At 40.5% G+C, this 20,231-nt stretch overlaps 1 protein-coding gene across 1 annotated transcript in view; it reads right to left on the reverse strand.

Moving 5' to 3' along the window:
* Positions 1-711: 711 nt before the first annotated feature.
* Positions 712-20,231, reverse strand: part of cstf3 (cleavage stimulation factor, 3' pre-RNA, subunit 3) — a 45,619-nt gene continuing 26,099 nt past the window's right edge. The window contains exons 4-21 of the mRNA NM_203831.1: positions 15,870-15,902; positions 11,606-11,703; positions 10,189-10,255; positions 10,072-10,106; positions 8,647-8,773; positions 8,374-8,451; positions 7,620-7,782; positions 7,412-7,521; positions 6,731-6,847; positions 5,922-5,996; positions 5,650-5,793; positions 5,208-5,310; positions 4,649-4,718; positions 3,880-4,075; positions 3,350-3,503; positions 2,967-3,061; positions 2,040-2,100; positions 712-1,806 (exon numbers count right to left, since the gene is read on the reverse strand). Coding sequence (NP_989162.1) covers positions 1,604-1,806; positions 2,040-2,100; positions 2,967-3,061; positions 3,350-3,503; positions 3,880-4,075; positions 4,649-4,718; positions 5,208-5,310; positions 5,650-5,793; positions 5,922-5,996; positions 6,731-6,847; positions 7,412-7,521; positions 7,620-7,782; positions 8,374-8,451; positions 8,647-8,773; positions 10,072-10,106; positions 10,189-10,255; positions 11,606-11,703; positions 15,870-15,902 — 1,929 coding nt within the window. The 3' untranslated portion in view covers positions 712-1,603. The remainder of the gene's footprint in view (positions 1,807-2,039; positions 2,101-2,966; positions 3,062-3,349; positions 3,504-3,879; positions 4,076-4,648; positions 4,719-5,207; positions 5,311-5,649; positions 5,794-5,921; positions 5,997-6,730; positions 6,848-7,411; positions 7,522-7,619; positions 7,783-8,373; positions 8,452-8,646; positions 8,774-10,071; positions 10,107-10,188; positions 10,256-11,605; positions 11,704-15,869; positions 15,903-20,231) is intronic.

Below are 20,231 nucleotides of genomic sequence, written 5' to 3' on the forward strand. Positions count from 1 at the left end.
TGCTGTTCATGTACCCATGTGACCTCCACTGAAATGCGGCAGCTTGGTAAGGACAGTGCGAATGATTGCAATAATGAACAAAAACCAGCGTTGTGCATGGGGCCTTAAGCTTGCCATGTATGCCCACATCTGGTGAGGCATTTTGGCTAATTTTGCCTGACCCTCTGGGCATGTATGGCAAATAAAGAACAATATAAATCTGGCCATACCTTGTATGATATCCACCTGTTCCATCCAGTATGGGTCAGCCCATGTATGGCCACTTTAAGGACAAGGAAAGACTGAATCACTTGGCTTGCTGACTAGTATTGTATTCTAGTGAGCACCATCTTTTTCCTTTCTCTGGATCATCCCTCTGGCCCTGGGCTCAGTAGTGTAAATGTTCAGCCTTTAGCTTCTACGTTGCAATCTACAAGCAATGTGCACCGCCCAGCCACAAGGAATCACTGAGAAAGGAAAGATGGCCGCGCGTCACTCACTGGAACAGTACCCTGGGCCGGTGCTTTTTTAGTGAAGAGGAGCACTTGGTGTCTGCGGTAAAACCGTGACACTGGAGGAGTGTCACTACATGACCACTGAAGGAGGTGCCTTAAAAATTGGCCCCTCCCCTTGCAATTCAGCCTTTCCTTCTCCTTTATACAAATGTTTGCAATTAGCTACACATTGGTTTGTTATTAAGGGTTTATTTTTAATGAAAAGGAATTCTTCTTGTAAAGTTAATTCTTTTTATTTTTCCTCAAAATAACAACGTTTCCTTGAAAATCAAACATTGCAGTTTATCAAATCTAAGACGCCATTTACCAGGCAGAACATTCCCTCCTGAAACAATACAGTGAATCCCCACCTTTCGTTTTAACCCTTTGCGGTCAGTAAAGAAAGGGTTTAGTTATGAACCATTTTCTGCAATGCAATTACATTAAAAAAACAAAAAAACAAAAAAGGCAACACTGCTTGAGCCTGAAAAGCGACTGGATGAGAAAGGCTATGCCTAGTAAGTATTGGGGAGGAGCCGACAGCTGATTGGAGATCCACAGTGTCATTTAAAAATAGCAGCAATTGTGCAGAGATAAAATCAAAGGGTAGAGTAGGCACAGCCGGCGCAGCTCCCCTTTATTTGATGGAAATCAGCTCTCGGAGCTAGAGATAAAAACCCACAGAGCTCTGTAGTATTATCAGCAATAAAAAAGGCAGGAAAAAGGCTGGGCAAACTGGCCAACAACTGTAACTGAAATAAGTGAATTAAAAAAAAAAACCAACAAGCCTCGGACGTTCCCAAAGCTGATCAGTCTTCGAAATAAAACCGACAAAGCTTTCCCAGCTGCGCATAAAAAATACAGATGAAGAAAAGGTAAGTCGATTTTAGGATCTGCGCCGTTTACATGTTTCCATCCGCTCCCTCTTCAAGGGGAAAAAAACCAACAGTAATAGTATTTGTTGTTGATAACACCAGAAACCTTTTAGCCGCACCACAAGAACACAGATTAGTCTGACGCTCGTAACAATATGGAGGTTCATATGGCGCAAGGTTTGATGGCAGAAATGTTCAATAAAAAGTTTCTTGTTTGGAATTTTTTTTCTGTAATTTTAAAGAAAAGCAAAATCTTCACCGGATTCTCTTCTGCTGCCGGGTTCTGTATATATCGTGGACGGGAGGAACCACAGACCCCTTCTCTTCTTCATCGTCGGAATCCTCGTTGGGTCTTTTCACAGATTTATTTAGTAGTGTGTTGACTTCAACTGGTCCGTTCCCCTCCATGTTCATCTCTGCCTGGCTTCCTGTAATGATCCTCACCGCCTCTTCCACTGCTGCAAAGACAGATACACATACATTGAAAGAGGCTCATTCAGCCAAGGGCAATCTGCAGCCACCCAGATGTTGTTCAACTACAATACCCATAACCCATTGCAGCCCTGGAACTCTGACTCCCATCCTCCTTAGCAAGACAAGAGCAAAAGCAGAACCGAGCTGAAAGAGCTGCAGGTAAATGCGTATGTGTTTCTGGAGCTTTGGTTTATAGGTGCACCCACAAAGCACTTACTGTCCGGCAGCTTGCACCTCCGCAAGATTTCCATAATCTCATCAACCTGTACGAATGGGCCCTGTGAAAAGAAATAAAATGGAATTTTATGAATTATTTTTTAAGGACTAACAGTTTATTGGCTGCCCAGAAGTATCACATTTTATTATAAAGTGGGACACATCCCACAGTCAGTGGTGGAACTATAGGGGAAGCAGACCCTGTGTTTTTTTTTTGGGGGGGGGGGAGGAAGCATCTTCCTCTATATCTGTAGAGAATCCCCCCCCCAACTTTATCAGAGAAAGCCAGTGGGACAGGGGGAAGGGCCGGGTAGAACTTGCAGTGCAGGGGAAGGGAGGGCACAGTGCCCTGTAGTGAGCCCACATTGCCACCATCAGGAACCATTTCTCTACAGGGCTCAGTACAAGTGCAACATTTGGGATTCCCTATGACATAATGACACCTAATAGTTTTCAGGGTCCCAGTAAAGGCCACATCAGTGGGGTACTGCAGTCAGAGGCACCATGGCAGAGGGGGCCCCAAGAGACTTGTGCTCACAAGTGTGTACAGGGTTAGGGTGAAATATGGGCAGGGGTTTTGTATAATGGGTGACTGGGATGGATCAGGAGGTGTGACCATGCTTCCTTCTGCAGGTCACTTTATTTTAACTAGGGCCACATTATTCTTGCTGGCAGGGTCCAAGGGCCGCAGGTGACCAATATATTGATAGTTGGGGCGGGTCCTAATAACTTAGAATGGGGCTGCGTGATTGCTGATGGAAGCCCTGGTCCCGGTAGTGATGGGGCCATCAACATAAACAAAACAACGTATCCTTTGCGGCCCTTTTCGCATTGCGGCCCTCTCCTCCTCTCACATTGTTCCTGGCTATAGTATCAAAGCAAAGGTAACAACCCCACTTTGCCAAAAAAAGCAAAATTACACACTAACCTGGAAGCAAATGGGGGGTGGAAGCAGCTTCATTAAGATCACTGCAGCTGGAGGGACTGGGAATACTCCGCCAGGAACAGGATGGAGTCCAGGTGCTACAGAACAGAAAAACATTGTTTTTAGCGGTTAATACACGCGGCTGTTCTAAAATCCAACTCTATCAGCCCTATAAAAAGGAAAGGGAGAGCGATTACTAAATTGACCAATGGCAGCGGGCCAATGTGCAGGACTCTCAGGCAGATAACATGGTGCGCATGGAGGCATGGCACCCCCAGGAATGGATTAGTAGACAAAGAAGCAACTAGTTAGAATCAGCAAATAAAAGTCCTCATAAGGTTTCCTAGTTAAATGAATATGAGTCAATTAGCTTTAAAAAGGCTTACGAGCTAAATGTCGCGGCTGGAAAGGGATCATCTGGGACGTGTCAGGTTTGGGATACTCTGGTTTTCGGTCAACATCATCCTTCAGTGAAGGGGCTATGGATGGAGCTATCACAGGGTCTGGGATTAGTGCTGCCAGTTTGGCTCTCGATACATCCTAGAAATAAGAATGAGACATTACTGTCAATAAGATAGGAGTGAGGCAGACAAATTTTCTTGTGCTAATTGACAATACTGCAAACCACCAATAGCAATCAGCCATATCTGTTCCTTTATTATTTAATCAAGCAGCAGTTTGCTGTTGCCTGAGAATCTTGAAAAAGAGAAGCAAACATGAAGGGAGTGAAAGAAATAAATGTGTCTCTGCTTGGTATAAAGGCATGGGAGCGGTAGAGGTTGGCAGCTGCTGGCACATATACTAGAGACCAAAGATAAGCCCAAGCACCACGTTAATATATGAATCTAACATAATTCCCATAATAGAGTAAAGGCGGGATAGCTATATGCAGGTACAAACCCTGATCACAACATACCTTGTATCCCAAAGCTTTCAGTTCACTTGTGGAGCAGGGGTACAAGTCCATAAATTTGTATCTATCCACAAGAAGTGCTGTCTCCTTCCCTTCATACTCCTCCTTGAATGCTGTGTATCTCCTTTTTTCCACTTTCAGTATACTAGCTAAATCTCCAATGTTACTTTCAAAGGCCAGGAAGCGTGCCCAAATCTCACTGCAGAAATCAAGGGGGGAAAAAACAAGGAGAAACAATTCAGTATTCCGAGACAAAGTGAGCTTTCCAGTTTGACAGACATTGTATAAAGCTCACATTCAGCATATATCAGCAGCATTATGCAGCTTCGCTTTTGCTGTTCTTTCCATCCCTCTTCACTTTCCTCTTCCCCTGTGTTGTCCTTGTACACTTGCACGGGGATGAAGCCTGAGCCATGAGCAGGCAGGATTTAATCTGAGCAGGGGAATGGCAATACTGTTGCAAGAGAAGCAAAACTTGCACAGGGGCAGTGTATGAACTGAATAGAGTTTTATTGGAATTCTACCATATAAATATATGATGTTTCCCATGATATAGCTGAGGGTACAGGCCTGCTTAGGGCTCCACTGTGTAAAGCTTTTATGCTGCACTGGGAAAGGGATCATAAAATAAACCCTGCAGTCTGTGTTACATGACAGTGTAGAGCAAAAGGCTTAAGGCTGCGCAGGGGAAGGTTCGTGACTTGAGACTGTCGTCTCTCACTGCAGTTTCTATGACTGGCCTTCCATATACGAAGTTTATATTCAGACTCACCCTGATTTTTCGGGAGGCAAACTTCCTGATGTTAAAACGCGTTCAAATAATACTCTTGTGTTATTGTCCTCTGGAAAAAAAATATTTAGGATTTGTTTAATATTATTTAACTTATCATAAAACCACACCTAAATTACTAAACATATACATATAACATACTATTTCACACATTTAGGTAAGTAAATGTGACCTGTCACATACAAACTAGGAAGCTACAGGCAGTAGCTCCAGAACTTTTAAAGGGGCCAGTAAAATATATTTTGTCACCTAAGGCTACAAACATTTAGGTTGATCATATAAACAACCTTCTTAAACCACATATTTACTGGGAACTGAGCGCTGCAAGCATTATAAGTGGTGTCTTAGTTGCTCTTTTAGAAAAAAAAAAACGAACAGAGATGATTAGTTACCATTTATTTGAAATACACATTTATTACAGTGGTGTATAGAGAGGCCTGTGTTTAATACAATTATAGAAAGTGGTAAGAGCTTTTGCAAAGACATAAGCGAACAAACCATTACACTTTTACAATAAATAAAATGTATTCACGTAACTTACCATTAAGGTGAGACAAATAATCTATGTAGGCAAGGACATATTCAGGGATGTCTCCATATTTCTTTAGTCCTAACTCAAAAATCTTGAAGGCCACCGATGTATCCTGGATTAAGATAAAGTAAAACTTTTAAAACAATGTCTTTGATTATAGTGATTCTGTTTTCATGATCAGTTATAAAATGTTGTATAACATGTCAAAGGCTTTGCACACATTCCTGTTGCCGTGAACAAAACACAGCCAATTGCCAGCACAAGATGTGAGGCACTTACATATTGATGAAATGCAGCACTATTTGCCAGTGACTGGTACATTGTTATTAGGAGGGGAGCCTAGACCCAGCCCACAGCATGACTGATACATCATTTCCCATGGCCGTTACGGGACTGCAAGTGGTGGGCCCCTGATCCAAGAGAAGGTTAAACAATGTATATTTACTCTCACCTTGCTACAGTAATACTCCATTAAGGCTGCAGTGACGTAAACGTGATGACGGGTCCTGGGATCTTCCCTGGCTTTCTTGAAAATCATTCTCCCAGATTTGATGCCCTCAGCTCTCCTAGCAAACTTCATGTACTGAATATAGACCTGACAGAAAAACATAAAGAAATATGAGAACCTCCTCAAACAACTACAAAAAACCTAATTTCGTTGTGGTAAAATCAGTGCTGCAGTAATGCCATACAGGATAATAAAAAAAACATTATCGGTCTTACCAAGGTGGGATCTATATCTTCTATGGCGAGTAATCTGTTGTATATGCTGTGTGTTTTTTCATACTTCATTCGGCTCTGGAGAGAGAATAGAAGGTTTGAGCAAGAGAATAAAGCTAGCTAATAGTGATGTGTGGGTCAGCCTCAAACCTGTGGGTCCCGCTCTCCCCACCCACGACCTAACTGAGCCCCGCTTCTGGCTCTGGCAGTGTCTATTTATAGGCACAGGCATGCCCCGCCTCCTCTGTGACATCAGATATGGGGCAGGTGAGGTGCACGTCTATAAATAGACGTTCCGAGGGTGGGGACCTAACCAATCAGATGTCAGCACATCAGCAAGGATTGTATAAAATAATATTGATGGCTGATGATTACTTTCAATATATAGGTTCACAAGGGATTGCAAATATGGAATAGCTATATATAGGCAAACTATACAAGATATCAAACATCTGCATAGCCTGAAAACTTAAATGAATGATGTTTTGACCAACGTGGTCTTCACCGAGAAAACTGTTGTGATAAAATGAACATTTCCTGCAAGCGACTATTTCCTTTTCTGTGAAATGGAAACAGACAGCCCTTTGGAACAACTCAGAGCCATCAGGCAGGTACCACAGCATTTATGAGTGAAGCTGGAGTAAATACGCTATGGTGCCCCATTGGGGCTGCTGTTGAGTATTAAAGTCGCACTCATATTCCTAATGTCCAGCAACTTTATACAAACCTTAACTATTTATTAAAAACCATGTTATTCTTTGCTAGAGAACGTGCCCTTTCTGTTCATGTAAATCTCCAATACAGATACTGACCTCTTCGTAGTCTGCGTAGGCAAAATACAGCAACATGTTTTTCTTTAGAAGTGTACTGATTGCCCGCTCATAGATATTGGCAGCTTCATCGCTGAACAGTTTAGCGTTGTTCATGTCCTGTGATAGGAAGAAATGTAAAACCTTAAAACTGGAGCCATCAAGAGAAGCGCAGACTGATAGAGTTGAACTGACCCATGTGAAGCTGGCCACACACACAGCTGTACGACCTGACATTGGGTTTGATTTCAGCTTTAACGTTACATCATTGCATTATATATGGGCCCTTGTAAGGTAGTGTTGACAAAATGATCCTATTATAGATAAGTCAGTCTGTCAGACAGTAGATTCTTTTGCTAGTTCTTCTCATCAATAGGTGTATGGAGCTGCGTCAGACCCAACTGATAGGGCCATGCCACCCATCCCTACTTTCATATCCAATATTTGGAACCAAAGGATGAATAAGCGTTGTTTGGAATCAGTGTTGTTTGGAAATTCAAATGCTTGGTCAAATGAAACGCTCACTAGCCTGTGAGTGGCCAACTTAGACCAGTACTTCCCAGCGGAATGAAGATATCTGTCATACATTAGTATCATCAGTACCATGTAAATGAATTCAGTTAACTAAAAAGAGAATAAGGACAGTAAAGAGTACTATAAGCTGGAGTCCGACCAATCACATACCCCTTTTTCAGCAAGCAGCTTGCTAGATTGTTCAAGGTATTGTCCGGCTTCATACCAGATGTCCGGATGATGTCCCAGTACCAACAAACACTGCTCATATGCAAACATAACTGCAAAATAAATACAAACATAGCTTATATAACAATATATTGGTGGGTGGGTGGGTGGGAAAGTGCTCCAAACCAGTCACTGCTGTAAGTTACTTTACCTCTTTTTGTTATTAGGGTCTGGTCCTCTGTTCGCAGAGGGTTACTCTTCTCCCACTGTATATATTTTTTCCACATTTCCACCTGCTGTGCTTCCTGGGGTGTGTTTTGAGGAGGCACGGAAGGAGCATTGCGATCCAGACCTTTCATCACTGTTTCATATTCCTTAATTAAAATACATTTATACAGTCACACAAGAGATAAGCCAATTCTACTAGTATTGCCTTGACTGCTAAGTCTTGAAAGACACTGAAGCCATTGTTAGGGTAATGTGTAATACAGGTATGGGATTTTTTTTATCCAGAAAGTTCCGAATTATGGGAAGGCTATCTCTCATAGACTCCATTATAAGCAAATAATTCTAATGTTTAAAAATGATTTCCTTTTACTAAGTAATAAAGAAAAAGCTGAAAAAGAATTTAAGCAGGTATGGAGATCCAACTTATGTAAAGACCTGTTAACAGGAAAACCCTAAGTCCCCAGCATTCTAGATAACAGATTCCATACCAGTGTTTTTTTTATACTGCAATAACAACACATTTGTGGCCTAACAAATCAGTTATCACTTGCTAGCAATAACGGAACTGAATGGAACATACAGCAGTGATTGTAGACCAATAATTAAATATATATATACAGTATATCATGCCATGTCTCCTAGCCTGTAAGACACACAGAGCACAAAGCTCAGTAAATTCAAACTTGTTCAGAATAAAATAAAATAAACCACCCATCCACTGAAACAGCTGGGATTACCTTTGCAACTCTTCTTGCATTCATGTAATCTCTACTTCTGTCTTCAATCATTTTCTTTGCCAAATGGATGTTGATACCCTAAAGAATATTTAGAGAGTTATTTCCATTTCCATTTTTAATGCCTTAAAGAGGCAGTGTACTCCCCTTTTACAAAGGCTTCTTAGTGGACTGCTCGCTCGTTTTGATTGCACTCATACAAAAAAAGGGCTTTTGTTACTCTCTTACTATATATGTCCCGATTCTGGGCGTACAGCTTTAAATTATGCAATTTACCTCTTCATACTTGTTGTAATCCCTCCAAAGCTGTTCGATGTTAATCATGGGGTTGACACAGCCTCGCTGGTAAACTCTGCGGACGGCTGTAATCCTTTGGTTCTCAGCATAAGATCCCACAGCTTCTCTATATGCCAAAAATAAAGACGATATAGAGCCATTCAAGCATATTGTTTTATAGGTATAAAGCTAGGAAATATATTCTTTGTTTCAGCCTTTATTATTTAGTGACAGTCAAACATTCTGTTGTCAGTTTTATATTTAGGAGATTATTTGGGAAAAACTAAGCCGGCAGCTCTGTACTTAGCCTGGCATTTTGCATTTCAAGCAGCTCATGGTGTTTGCAGACTGGCATTTGGATGGGCAGGCAGTGGCAAGGAATTTTGGGCATTTTGTTATCAGATGGCATTATTTTCTTCAAAAGTAATGTTTTAAAGTAGTACACCACAAATAATAGGATTTTTCCCCATTAGCTTTCTGCTTCTTTTTTGTTGTATATACTTTAAAAATCCATTAATTTCCCCTTTCGTGTTTCCCAGTGGAAATTCGGAAAGGTGGTTCTGACTACTTGGCCAGCACAGCGTCTCTGGGTGCAGATCACCATTCTGCACACTGAAGCAGACACATGGTTTCTTGGCCTGTGAAATTGGGAAAAAAGTGGAGAGCAGACCAGGCTTTGTTTTCTAGCAGAACAAAACATGTTTTATCTTTATTGGAAGACAGTGTTGCTGTCCGCTTTTTTCCAATTTGACATTTTGAGGGAGTATGGAAAGCCTAGGCACATGCAGCACTCTCTCCCATTGGTAGCAGTGGTGAGCTTGAGCGGCTAAAATTGCATTTTAATTCTACATAGCCAAAGGCTACACTACAAACAGGCTTTTTTGTAGATGCGTCTGCACCCGAAACCACTGCACCGGCCCAAGTGCAAGCATATGGTGCTGATTTAGGAAGTGAATACATTCTGGGTGTCTTCACCCAGGCATATTCAAAAAATAATTGGAGCCAGAGGCTTTATACGTTTTACCTTTATGTGGTTTATTCGCAGGCTGAGAATCAGACCCATGTGGCTGTAGCCTAAATTTGAATTTCTGCTACTCAGCAGCTGCCATTAAACAAGTGTGTGCTTGCTAAACTATAGCTGTGTGATGCTATTTAGGAATTTTGGTTTAACATTGCTCCAAGATACCAGAACTTACTGTGTTCCTAATGTTGCTGTCTGGAACATGGAGCTTTGCAGAATGTAATAGGAGAACTAGACAAGCTGGAAAGCTCAGTGTCTGCTACTGACCAACAGGCAAACTTTGAGCAAATAACCCAACTACTTGCCCTGAAACCTCATAGCCAGACAGAAGCTCAGCTGAGTTAGCCGGTTTAAGAAATGTGAGTAAGGGATTTTTGCAGATCAAGCTTTCCACATTCACTTACACTCCTTTCAGGAAATTGATGTAGTCGACCCATATCTGCAGAGAGAAGAACAGCAACGTTAGCCTAGGCACAGCCCTAGCCATAAGGCAATGACTTGAGAAAAGAACAAGGAGTTACCTGATAGGACATGATTTCCATGCCAATTTTATCAAGCGCAAAGTCATATGCCTGTGCCATTTTCTCCCTAGAAGAAAAAGCAGAATAAATTATTAGCATTGGTATACAAAGGGGCAAGATTCATAGCCTCTGAGGCACAATACAGAACCTCTCCCTCTCTTTAATGGCTGGCTATCCTGGGTGAAAAAGAGGTTGACATTAATACAGTCCTGGCAAATGATGGACAGATGAAGTAGGGCAAAGTTTGTATTTGAGTGTCTTTTAACTGTTTCTGTGCCAGTGAGGAAAACAACTATGCTCACTGTCCCCAAGTAAAAAAAGAGCCATGTTGGCTGTTTTGAAGCACTAACATCACCCACTGGCATCAGATGGAAACTATGCAGGTCATCCTCTACCTTTTGCCCAAAAAATGCAAGGCATTTGCAGAGTTCATCCCTTATGTCAGTTGGAAGTGACATGCATCAAGTCACGGTGTGATACATGTAGGGTGTTCTGAACACAAAAAGGTTCTGAAAAAGTCATTCATGACCCCTGGGGGCACAAATGCAAGAGCACAAAGTAGTGCCAGGTGTCCCCCTTCGCGTCACACTCTGCATTGAGTGCCAGATGAAAAATCCAGAGCTCAGTGACGACCGCAGGGCCAGAAGGCGCCACTAGCTCCAACGCAGGTCACACCTCCTGCTGCTCTGTACCTTATGCTTCTGAATGAGGCAAAATGTACAAGACAGAAGGAGGAATGCCTATGCGCCCCACGCATTACTAATACAGCACTGTCTAACGCAGTCAGCCCTGTATTAGTGAAGGGAGTTTCAGGTCTCTAAAATGGAGGGCAGATGACTTTTTCCACCAGAGGCCACTGTTTCATTGGAGCCTGTGTATGAGATTTAGCTGGTTGCTTTGCAATATAAAGATACATATCTCATTCCCTCTGCAGAATAACAGGTGTCAATATTTTACTAAACATTTACAGAGAAACAGAATAAACCCTATTTACAGACAGGCTATAGTTGCAATTTACAGTAGCCACGCACGGTGCTTGGCCGGAATGACAAATTAGTAACCGATTATGGTGGAATATGGTGATTTTCTGATAACCAAAAAGGGGCACATTTACATTTTCAGGTGGCTCATTGCCATTGAATTCCAGTTGATTCAGTATGTTACCCGGCTGCCACAGACGGCTGAAATCTTCCCTGGACTTGGTGGTATCTCCAGGGTCCCCATAGCGAAAAGACTTAGACACCAGATAAGCACAGTACTATGACGGTACTAAAACAAGAATGAGGGCTACAGTACAGAAGCAAAGCTAAACTAACCAAACAAAACTAAGACTTGTATTTGTTTGGTGTCGGTGTTGCAAATATAGCCCATGGCAGGAGGAAAGAAAACCGTAGTATTTTTGCAGCCTATTACTTACTTGTAACTTGGCAGTTTCCCTTTGGTTTCCCGCACATAGGACACATAGCATTTCCACAGATCTATGTGCAAGACTTTCATGAGGCACCTCTGGAACAGCTGTGGACAGAATTGGAGGAGAAAACTTTAGACCCTTAAAAGTTTGATGTGTGTGTTATAGAAGTAGTGGGTATTTGGAATCTCTGGTTTGAGCTGGTGATTATGAAATTGCAGCAAAACTTACATCATTTGGGGCAGCACGTGCTCACTTGGGATACACAGCATATATAGTTACAGATTCAAACGGGGTCACTCCCCTGACACAGACACATTGGGGGTAGAGAGGCAGCCAGACAATCCCATCTCAAGCAGCTGGTTGCCTAGTATGCAGATATTAGGGTCCCAATGGGCTACACATACAGTGCCATGCTAATCTCTAAATGCTCGGTTTTACTTTGAAGCACATAGGTGATTTCTTTTTCCAATGATAGTTTGCCTCTGGTCCAATGCACACACGGGGAAGGCCCCTCAAGCTAACAGCACTGGAGCTCTAGTCATTAGAATAAATGTTGCTGGATGCGAGATAACCAGTAGGAAACAGAGATTAGCCCATACCATATAGTAAGGCTTTGGTATAATATTATTGTAGCTTGCAAGTACCCTAATATTATGGGTAGCAAACCTAAATTTAAAATATGTTAGTGAATAATCCCCCCATAAAATAGGGATATTATTAGACACCAATGCCTATAAACCATATACAGATAATGGAATATTTTGCAACAGCTCAAACTGAGCTAAGTAAAGCTATATTTGGGATTTTTTGTTTTTATTGTTGAAACTGCTTGCCCTTAGAATTAACCCTTCCCTGCCAGCTGCACTTTGTCTGCAAATATTCTTTTCCCACTGGCGATAACGTAACGTGAAAATACAGTATCTTTGTTAATGCAGGCATTTCTGTAAATGTATATTTTTCTGCAGCTCTCGCTTTGGAATTTTAAGTCAGGGCACCTTGGACCTTAGCAGCCTAGATAATGTCTTAATGACCAATTGAAAGATGAGTAGGGCAGGTTCTGATAAGAAAGTGAAATCATTAAAAACTTCGAATGAATCTGCTTTCTGCTCTGTATTACTACACAGTTGGACCTCTTTTTGTTGCTTAAACAGCCTCTACTCTTCTTCTTTCCATTGTAAAATGGGATTTGCCTCCATTCATACCTAAGAAAATTGGCACTAATGTTAGGGATCAGGTCTGGCTCACATCTGAGCCAATTTGGGATTTCTGTATAGAACAGGGGTGTCAAACTCAATCACATAAGGGGGCCAAAATCTAAAACACAGGCTAAGTTGCGGGCCAAATTTTTTATAAATATACTTAGTAAGATACTAAGGGGTATATTTATCACAATGTGTAAAAAGTGGAGTAAGACATTACCGGTGATGTTGCTCATAGCAGCCAATAGATGCTTTGCTACTATTGAAATCTGATTACTGATTGGATGCCTTGGGCAACATTACTGGTAATGCTTCACTCCACTTTTTACACAGCATGATAAATATACCCCTTAATCTTAGTTACTATGTGAGGAAAAGGATCAGGCTGGATGGTCAGACACAGTCACCAAGGGCCACATAAAACAGCCAGGGGGGGCGGATTTGGCCCCCGGGCCTTGTGTTTGACATATATGGTATAGAACATAAAAATTCTTCCACTCCCATCTCAGCAAACCCATTCTGTATGAGTCTTGTTTTACACGATGGGTTATCTTCCTGCTGAAATGGGACCAATGTAGGAAGCATGGAGTTGTTAAGAATTACACTGGATAATGTAGCAGCACCTGTGTCAGTTTTAGTAATATAATTCTAAGCAGCTTATATATTCTATTTTCATCATGAAAAAAAAAATGTTTTTGGGTGTAGAACCTTTAAATTCCAGTAATCAGAAGGAATGCATGAATAATTTTGCCCATATGGTGTATATAGGGTACAACAAACCTTTTCATTACTTTTTACAAAATCTTTCCCAAGTTCATGGTTCAATAAAATGTTGGACCCACAGATAAAATGAGCAACTTAAGTTCCGAGGAGTTGTGCCCCAAATGGTCTCCTAACCTGCTGAACAACAAGTTTGGGGCACAACGGCTGAGGCTCCAGTCAAAAGTCAGTGGCAGAATATTTTCCCCCACCCAAAGAGGGGGTTCTGTTGGCTAACATTTTGGAGAAATATATACCCTTTAGTTCTTGTAGTACCCGAAAAAGCCATGTTTTCATAAGGTGAACCTACTACTCTACATGGCCAAAACCATCCTGACACCCCTTCTAATTACTGGAATTGGCTAATTAAGTCACAGCCATCATTGCTAACTCACATACCACTGCCTCATACAATGACATTCCTTTGTGCTTCCTACTTTGTAGCAACAGTTTGGGGAAGGTCCTATTTCTATTTTAGCACTATACTGCCCCCAGGCACAGAGTCAGGCCCGTACAGAGGGGTTTGCTAAGACAGGAGTGAAAGAACTTGACACAGAGCCCTGAACTCAACCCACTGAACACCTCTGAACTTAACTGGAATCCCTATTCAGGCCTGATCCCAAAATCAGCACCCAGCCTCTTAAGTATGGATAGAAACAAACCCTACCAACAATGATGGAGCATCTATTGAAAAGCCTTCCTTTTAATAAGAACAGGGGAGCAACAGAGAAGCAAAGCAAGGACCAACTTGATATTAAGACCTATTGGTTTTGGAATGAGATGTTGGGAAGATGTGCCCACATACCTTTGCCCATATATTTGTTAAGAGTAACAACTTGGGCTCTGATGAGCAACAAGATGCTATTCACAATTTAATACCACGTGATCACAAGCGGATAGTCGGGGAATCACTAAAATAAACATTGATAGTCAGAGGGAATTCTTACATGGGCAGCTTACTCCTTTTTTGAAATAAGGGCAATGAAAAGGCCTTGTGCTGAACATACTTTTTACCTATTGTATTAATTGTGTAAAGCCTATGCATTGTTATTTCTAGACAATAAAAAAGGAGCCACTCCATGCCTTGTCCTTGCAAGGAAGATAATCCCTCTGCATAATGGACTACTGTTTAGTTGTAAGACAAAACAGTCACAACTAAGGGTTAAGAGACCAGGTTCGGTATCTGAGTTAAACTAACTGAACTAATTAATATTAAGTTAGGCAAAATACATTTTACTTTAATTAAATTGTTTTAAGTAAATTAGAATGAATGAATTTAGAATGAATTTTTAGCACAAGTAGTTTTCCTTTTGCTTATGAAGAAAATAGTTGTACATAGGTGTATACTGCCCCTTTAAATGAGACCCTTACATTCCAAACTGGAGAGCTACAGAGCAAACATATTAATGGGAACCATATGTTCCCTAGATGCTACGTATGTTTCCTTTTCTATGGATTTAACATTTCTTATTTTTATTTATTTAATAAATATACTTGAAGAACACATTTCTCTCAATAGAGATACAGGTATGGACCCTTATTCGGAAACCTGTTATCCAGAAAGTTCCAAATTACGGAAAGGTCATCTCCTATAGACTCCATTTTAAGGAAATAATTCACTTTTTTTTAAAAATAATTATTTTTATTCTGTAATAATAAAACACTAACTTGTACTTGATCCCAACTAAGATATAATTACCCCTTATTGGGGGCAGAACAGTCCTACTGGGTTTATTTAATGGTTAAATGATTCCCTTTTCTCTGTAATAATAAAACAGTACCTGTACTTGATCCCAACTAAGATATAATTGCCCCTTATTGGGGGCAGAACAGTCCTATTGGGTTTATTTAATGGTTAAATGATTCCCTTTTCTCTGTAATAATAAAACAGTACCTGTATTTGATCCCAACTAAGATATAATTACCCATTATTGGAGGCAAAACAATCCTATTGGGTTTATTTAATGTTTCAATTATTTTTTAGCAGATTTTCGTATTGAGATCTTAATTACGGAAAGACCCCTTATCTGGAAAACCCCAGGCCCCGAGCATTCTGGATAACAGGTCCCATACCTGTAGCATTTCATGGTGAATCCTTTCTTCACATGTATGAGCTCCCCAGACATATTATGTGCATGTATATACACTGTTTATTACAGTGGAGCAGCTGAAGATATCAGACAAACAGTAGCCCATCTGGCCATGCAGGGGGAAGGCCGTACCTCACACACCTGTTTATGGGCAGTTTTACTGGATGGACCGTATTATTGTATAAATACATGTACGAGGCAGTAGGTTCTCTGGACACTCACCTTTTCAACTTTGTCATAATTTTTAGCTTTTACCTGTAGTGAAATTGAACAGAAAATTGGTTAAGGATGCCCTTCATCAACTCAAGGTTTTTCATACAAGGCCAACTTAAACATGCTTTTAATAAAATGTTATTTTTCCCCAGGGTTCCACCAAATCAAATCAAAGTTTCAGGATTGAGCTGAATTTGAGAACTTTTTGCAGGATTCGGACGCAGCTGAATCCTTAGTGTTCGTCCAAACCAAATCTGAACCATTACACTGAGGTGCCTTTATAGCTCCGGAGAAATTAGAGCAGTATACCATATATACTCTAGTATAAACCGATCCGAATATAAGCCAAGGTACCTAACTTTACCTAAGAAAACTGGAAAAACTTATTGACTCGAGTATAAGCCTAGGGTGGGAAATGCAGCAGCTACAGCTAAGTTTTAATAATCAAAATAAATACCAATAAAATTACATTAATTGAGGCATCAGTGGGGTATATGTTTTTCAATATTTATTTCAAAGAAAAACAGTAAACTAGCTCTGTAAGTGGAGAAGAGAGTCAACAAAAACAATATGAGTACTACCCCACGCTCATTGCACACTGGCAAACTGGCAGCAGACCCGGTCCCGGAGGAGATGTAAGGGGGAATAAGTATTGCTAGTGGGAGCCTAGGCCAGGGCACTGGAGGGTCTGGTTGCAGGGGCCTAATTTGCACACAAAGGAGAGAGGGTGCTAGTCTAGAGGGACCCATGGCACCCGACTTGAGTATAAGCCGAGGGTGACTTTTTCAGCACATTTTGGGTGCTGAAAAACTAGGCTTATACTCGAGTATATACAGTATATTTGTTCACAAAGGATTCTGCGCAGCAGTTAAACTCTACTCAAATGTAACTATGCAAATAAGAGTTCTGATTCGGTTCCGCATTGGGCTAAATCAGTTGTGGAAGATTCGGTATTCATTGAAATCTGAAAATGATGGAATTGTGCAGTTTCTGTGCCCCAGGATCTGCAGTAGGGATAATGTAACTGAGTATTATATGATTGTTTCAAACCCTTGGTTATCAAAATGGTGCTGAAAGCCTTAGCCTGATGCTAAATGTGCTGTTTTGACCAACACACAAAGGAATAATAGTTGCCATCTAAATGCCTTTAGCTGCCTCTCACCACCTATTTCTAATATACATAGTTAGGCTAAAATGTAATCTATAAGGACTGGAGCAGGCAGATGTCTAACATAATAGCCAGATCACTACTTCCTCCTTTAAAGCCCTCTAAGCTGTTAGCAGTCAGTAACCTATCAGTGACTTAAATGGGGGGGGATTATGGGACATAATTGTTTAGTTAGTTTGCATTTGAATCTGACCTGCGTGCTCACAATCTAACTAAACAGTTATGTTCCGTGTGGCCCCCACTAAAGTCACTGACTAACTAATACGTTAGACAACTGAAAGTAGTGTTCTGGCTATTATGTTAGAAATCTGTCCATTCCAGCCTTAATAGATTAAATTTTTGCCTAACTATATTAGAAATGTTTTTTTTTCATTTTGGACAGTATCTATTTTATCCAGTTTCATTTTCACACTGAACTGTTCCTTTAAAGGGGGGCTCACCTTTAAATTAACTTCTTATAAGTCATAGAATGTTCAGTTCTAAACAATTTGATTATTTCCAGCTTTGAAATGGAGGTCACTGACCCCAGAAGACAAAACACTTTTGCTCTGTGTGGCTACAATTTTATTGTTACTTATCATTACTTATCTTACTATTCATATTTCTCAACCACTATCTGGTTGGTAAAGTACCTGGAACCCTAGCAACCCGATAGCTGCTGAAATTCCACACTAGAGAGATGCTGAACAAAAAGCGAAATAATAAAAAAAATAAAATAAAAAATGAAGACCAATCGCAAATTGTTTCAGAATATTACTCTCTACATCATCCTAAAACTAAACTCAATGTTGAACAACCCCTTTAAAGGTGAATTTAACACACCCCCTATAGCCAGTCTCATGTTTCTTGATGGTTCTGAGCAGCACTGCCTTTAAATTACTTGTCAGAGAGACAGATTGTAATTAGAGAGGAGAGAAACATTGCTTTACAGGGCCAGAAGAACCATACAAATGACTGTAGGGGTTCCAAACAATAAGGATCCCTGTTCCCATTACTCTAATAATGGGTAGAGATATGCAATAGTGAGTAGGAATAGGGGAATGGGGACATATTATACCATTTTAATTGATTTCAGATAAAAATACTTCTGAAAGATGCTCCATACTAGATACGACTCCATAATATTGACAAATACATGACCAAACTCTTGAACAATTCTGTGCATTTTTACAGGGAGCTCAGAAAGGCAGTCCCAGAGCAAGCCGTGCAGCACTGCAAACTGGGAGCACCAGTAATATTGCCACGGATATACAAGGGAAATGGAAATGATCAGTTAAAGGTCCAGCTTCCGCTTTTGCTATTATGTACATGGGCTGCAGCTGGTCTAGTTGTTTTCTCAGAGGACTTTTAAAAAAAAAAAATGTTGTTGACCATTTCTAAAATTTGCCTTTGAAACAACAAATGACCTTGTGAGTGGTTTTTGGCTAATGACGCACTGGTGACCAGTGGGGGGGAAACTGGTCCCTTGCCTTGGTCTCCCTGAATGCGTGTGTGCCAACATGCACAGGATCAGCCCTACAGCACATTTTGTCATGAAAATTCATAGTTTAATGTTTCCATGCAGACATCTGCAGTGTGTGTGCAATGATGGGCGAATACTGGGCCAATCAGCACGCACGCATTCAGGGAGAGGAAGGGTACAGATCAAACAATGTGCCATTGGCCCTAAAGGAGAACTAAACCTTAAATAAGAAATAGGGCAGAAATGCTGCACATTCTGTTTGGGGCTTCTGCTCCACCCACAGCCCTTTAGAAGGGAAGGTCTGTGCCCCCAAAGATGCCCCAGTAGCCCCCCATCTTCTTTTTGCTAATTCACTGCACATGCTCTGGGCTGCTGGCACTTACCTGAGCTTAGGGGCCCACTCACCATACAGAGTAAATATATAAAATAAATGGCACCATGTAAGGCTGATAAATATTTCACTCAGGTTCACATTACATGGCAGCTCAAACCAGTGCAGTCTGCATCAGAACTGAATAATCAGCCCTGTAGCATCATCTTATATTATAGGCCAACCTCATTTTCTCCTTGATAATTTGCAACGACCCCTGAGCTCAGCTTCTCAATAACTGGCCAGAGCCCACTGAGCATGTGCAGTGCCAGTGACACTCCTTACAAAATTCAAGATGGGGAGCTCCTGTGACAACTATAACTATATATAAGGCCTGGATCATTACTACTATAGATATGCTGAAAGTGAAGTTCAAAATATATAAAATATAGCATCTCTAGCCACATTCATTTTTAGGGTTTAGTTCTTTTATAAGGGAAAAATAATTAGACAGGGCCTAAATAAAACAAAAATGGAAAAATTTTTTACCAGAAATCTAATTTATTAAAGTCAGTCTTGTTTTCTGGGATCACTCTCCATAGATAGCATTTTAAATGTGTTGGTAATGAAAGGTCAAAGAGAAAGGCAGATAAATAAGAAATGAAGACCAGCTTCAAAATTGCTTAGAATACAGTGATCTATAACATACTGAAGCTGAACTGTAAAGGGTAACTTTAATAATAAAAGACAACTGGAAATAAACCTGCAGCTATTGCTTTTAAAATGTATAATATATTTATATCTACATGGAACCAATACACTTGATTAAAAACAGGCATAAGCAATAAACATGGAGTCCATTTAATGTTCAAGTTTATTATATTAAGGACACAATAATCCCAAAACTAATGTTTTAAACACATCAATAGCATTTTATATTTACCACAATAGACAATTTGAATGGTATCTGACTAAGACATTGTACTCACAGTAGTTGGTGTGCTCCTGAAAATGTAAAAAATGGCAGAAAACAATGCATTTCTTTGGTACACAACCCTTTAGTACAGTTCCTTGCTATATTAGTTGCCCTGATTAAGTTACACGCAGACCATTTTCTTACATAGATTAATAGATCTTCCTATAAGTAGAATTTATGCAGCCATTTTTACAAGGTTTGATATAGTTGTAATATGTACCAGTGTCCCTGTATACTAATATACTAACATTACTGCCGCTGTTCTCCCTGAGGGGAGTAAAATGTTTCCGGATTGTATTGTTCTTTTACCATCAGGTCTCTAATCACACAAATCATTCATCTATAGTACACAAACCACGTACCAATTTTGTTCGTTCCCTCCACTGACATTCAGGGCTGAATTACCAGATATGGAGGTAGAAACAAAAGGCAATAATGTATAACCTAATGGTTGG

Source organism: Xenopus tropicalis, chromosome 4 (assembly GCF_000004195.4).
Source record: "Xenopus tropicalis strain Nigerian chromosome 4, UCB_Xtro_10.0, whole genome shotgun sequence".
NCBI lineage: Eukaryota > Metazoa > Chordata > Amphibia > Anura > Pipidae > Xenopus > Xenopus tropicalis.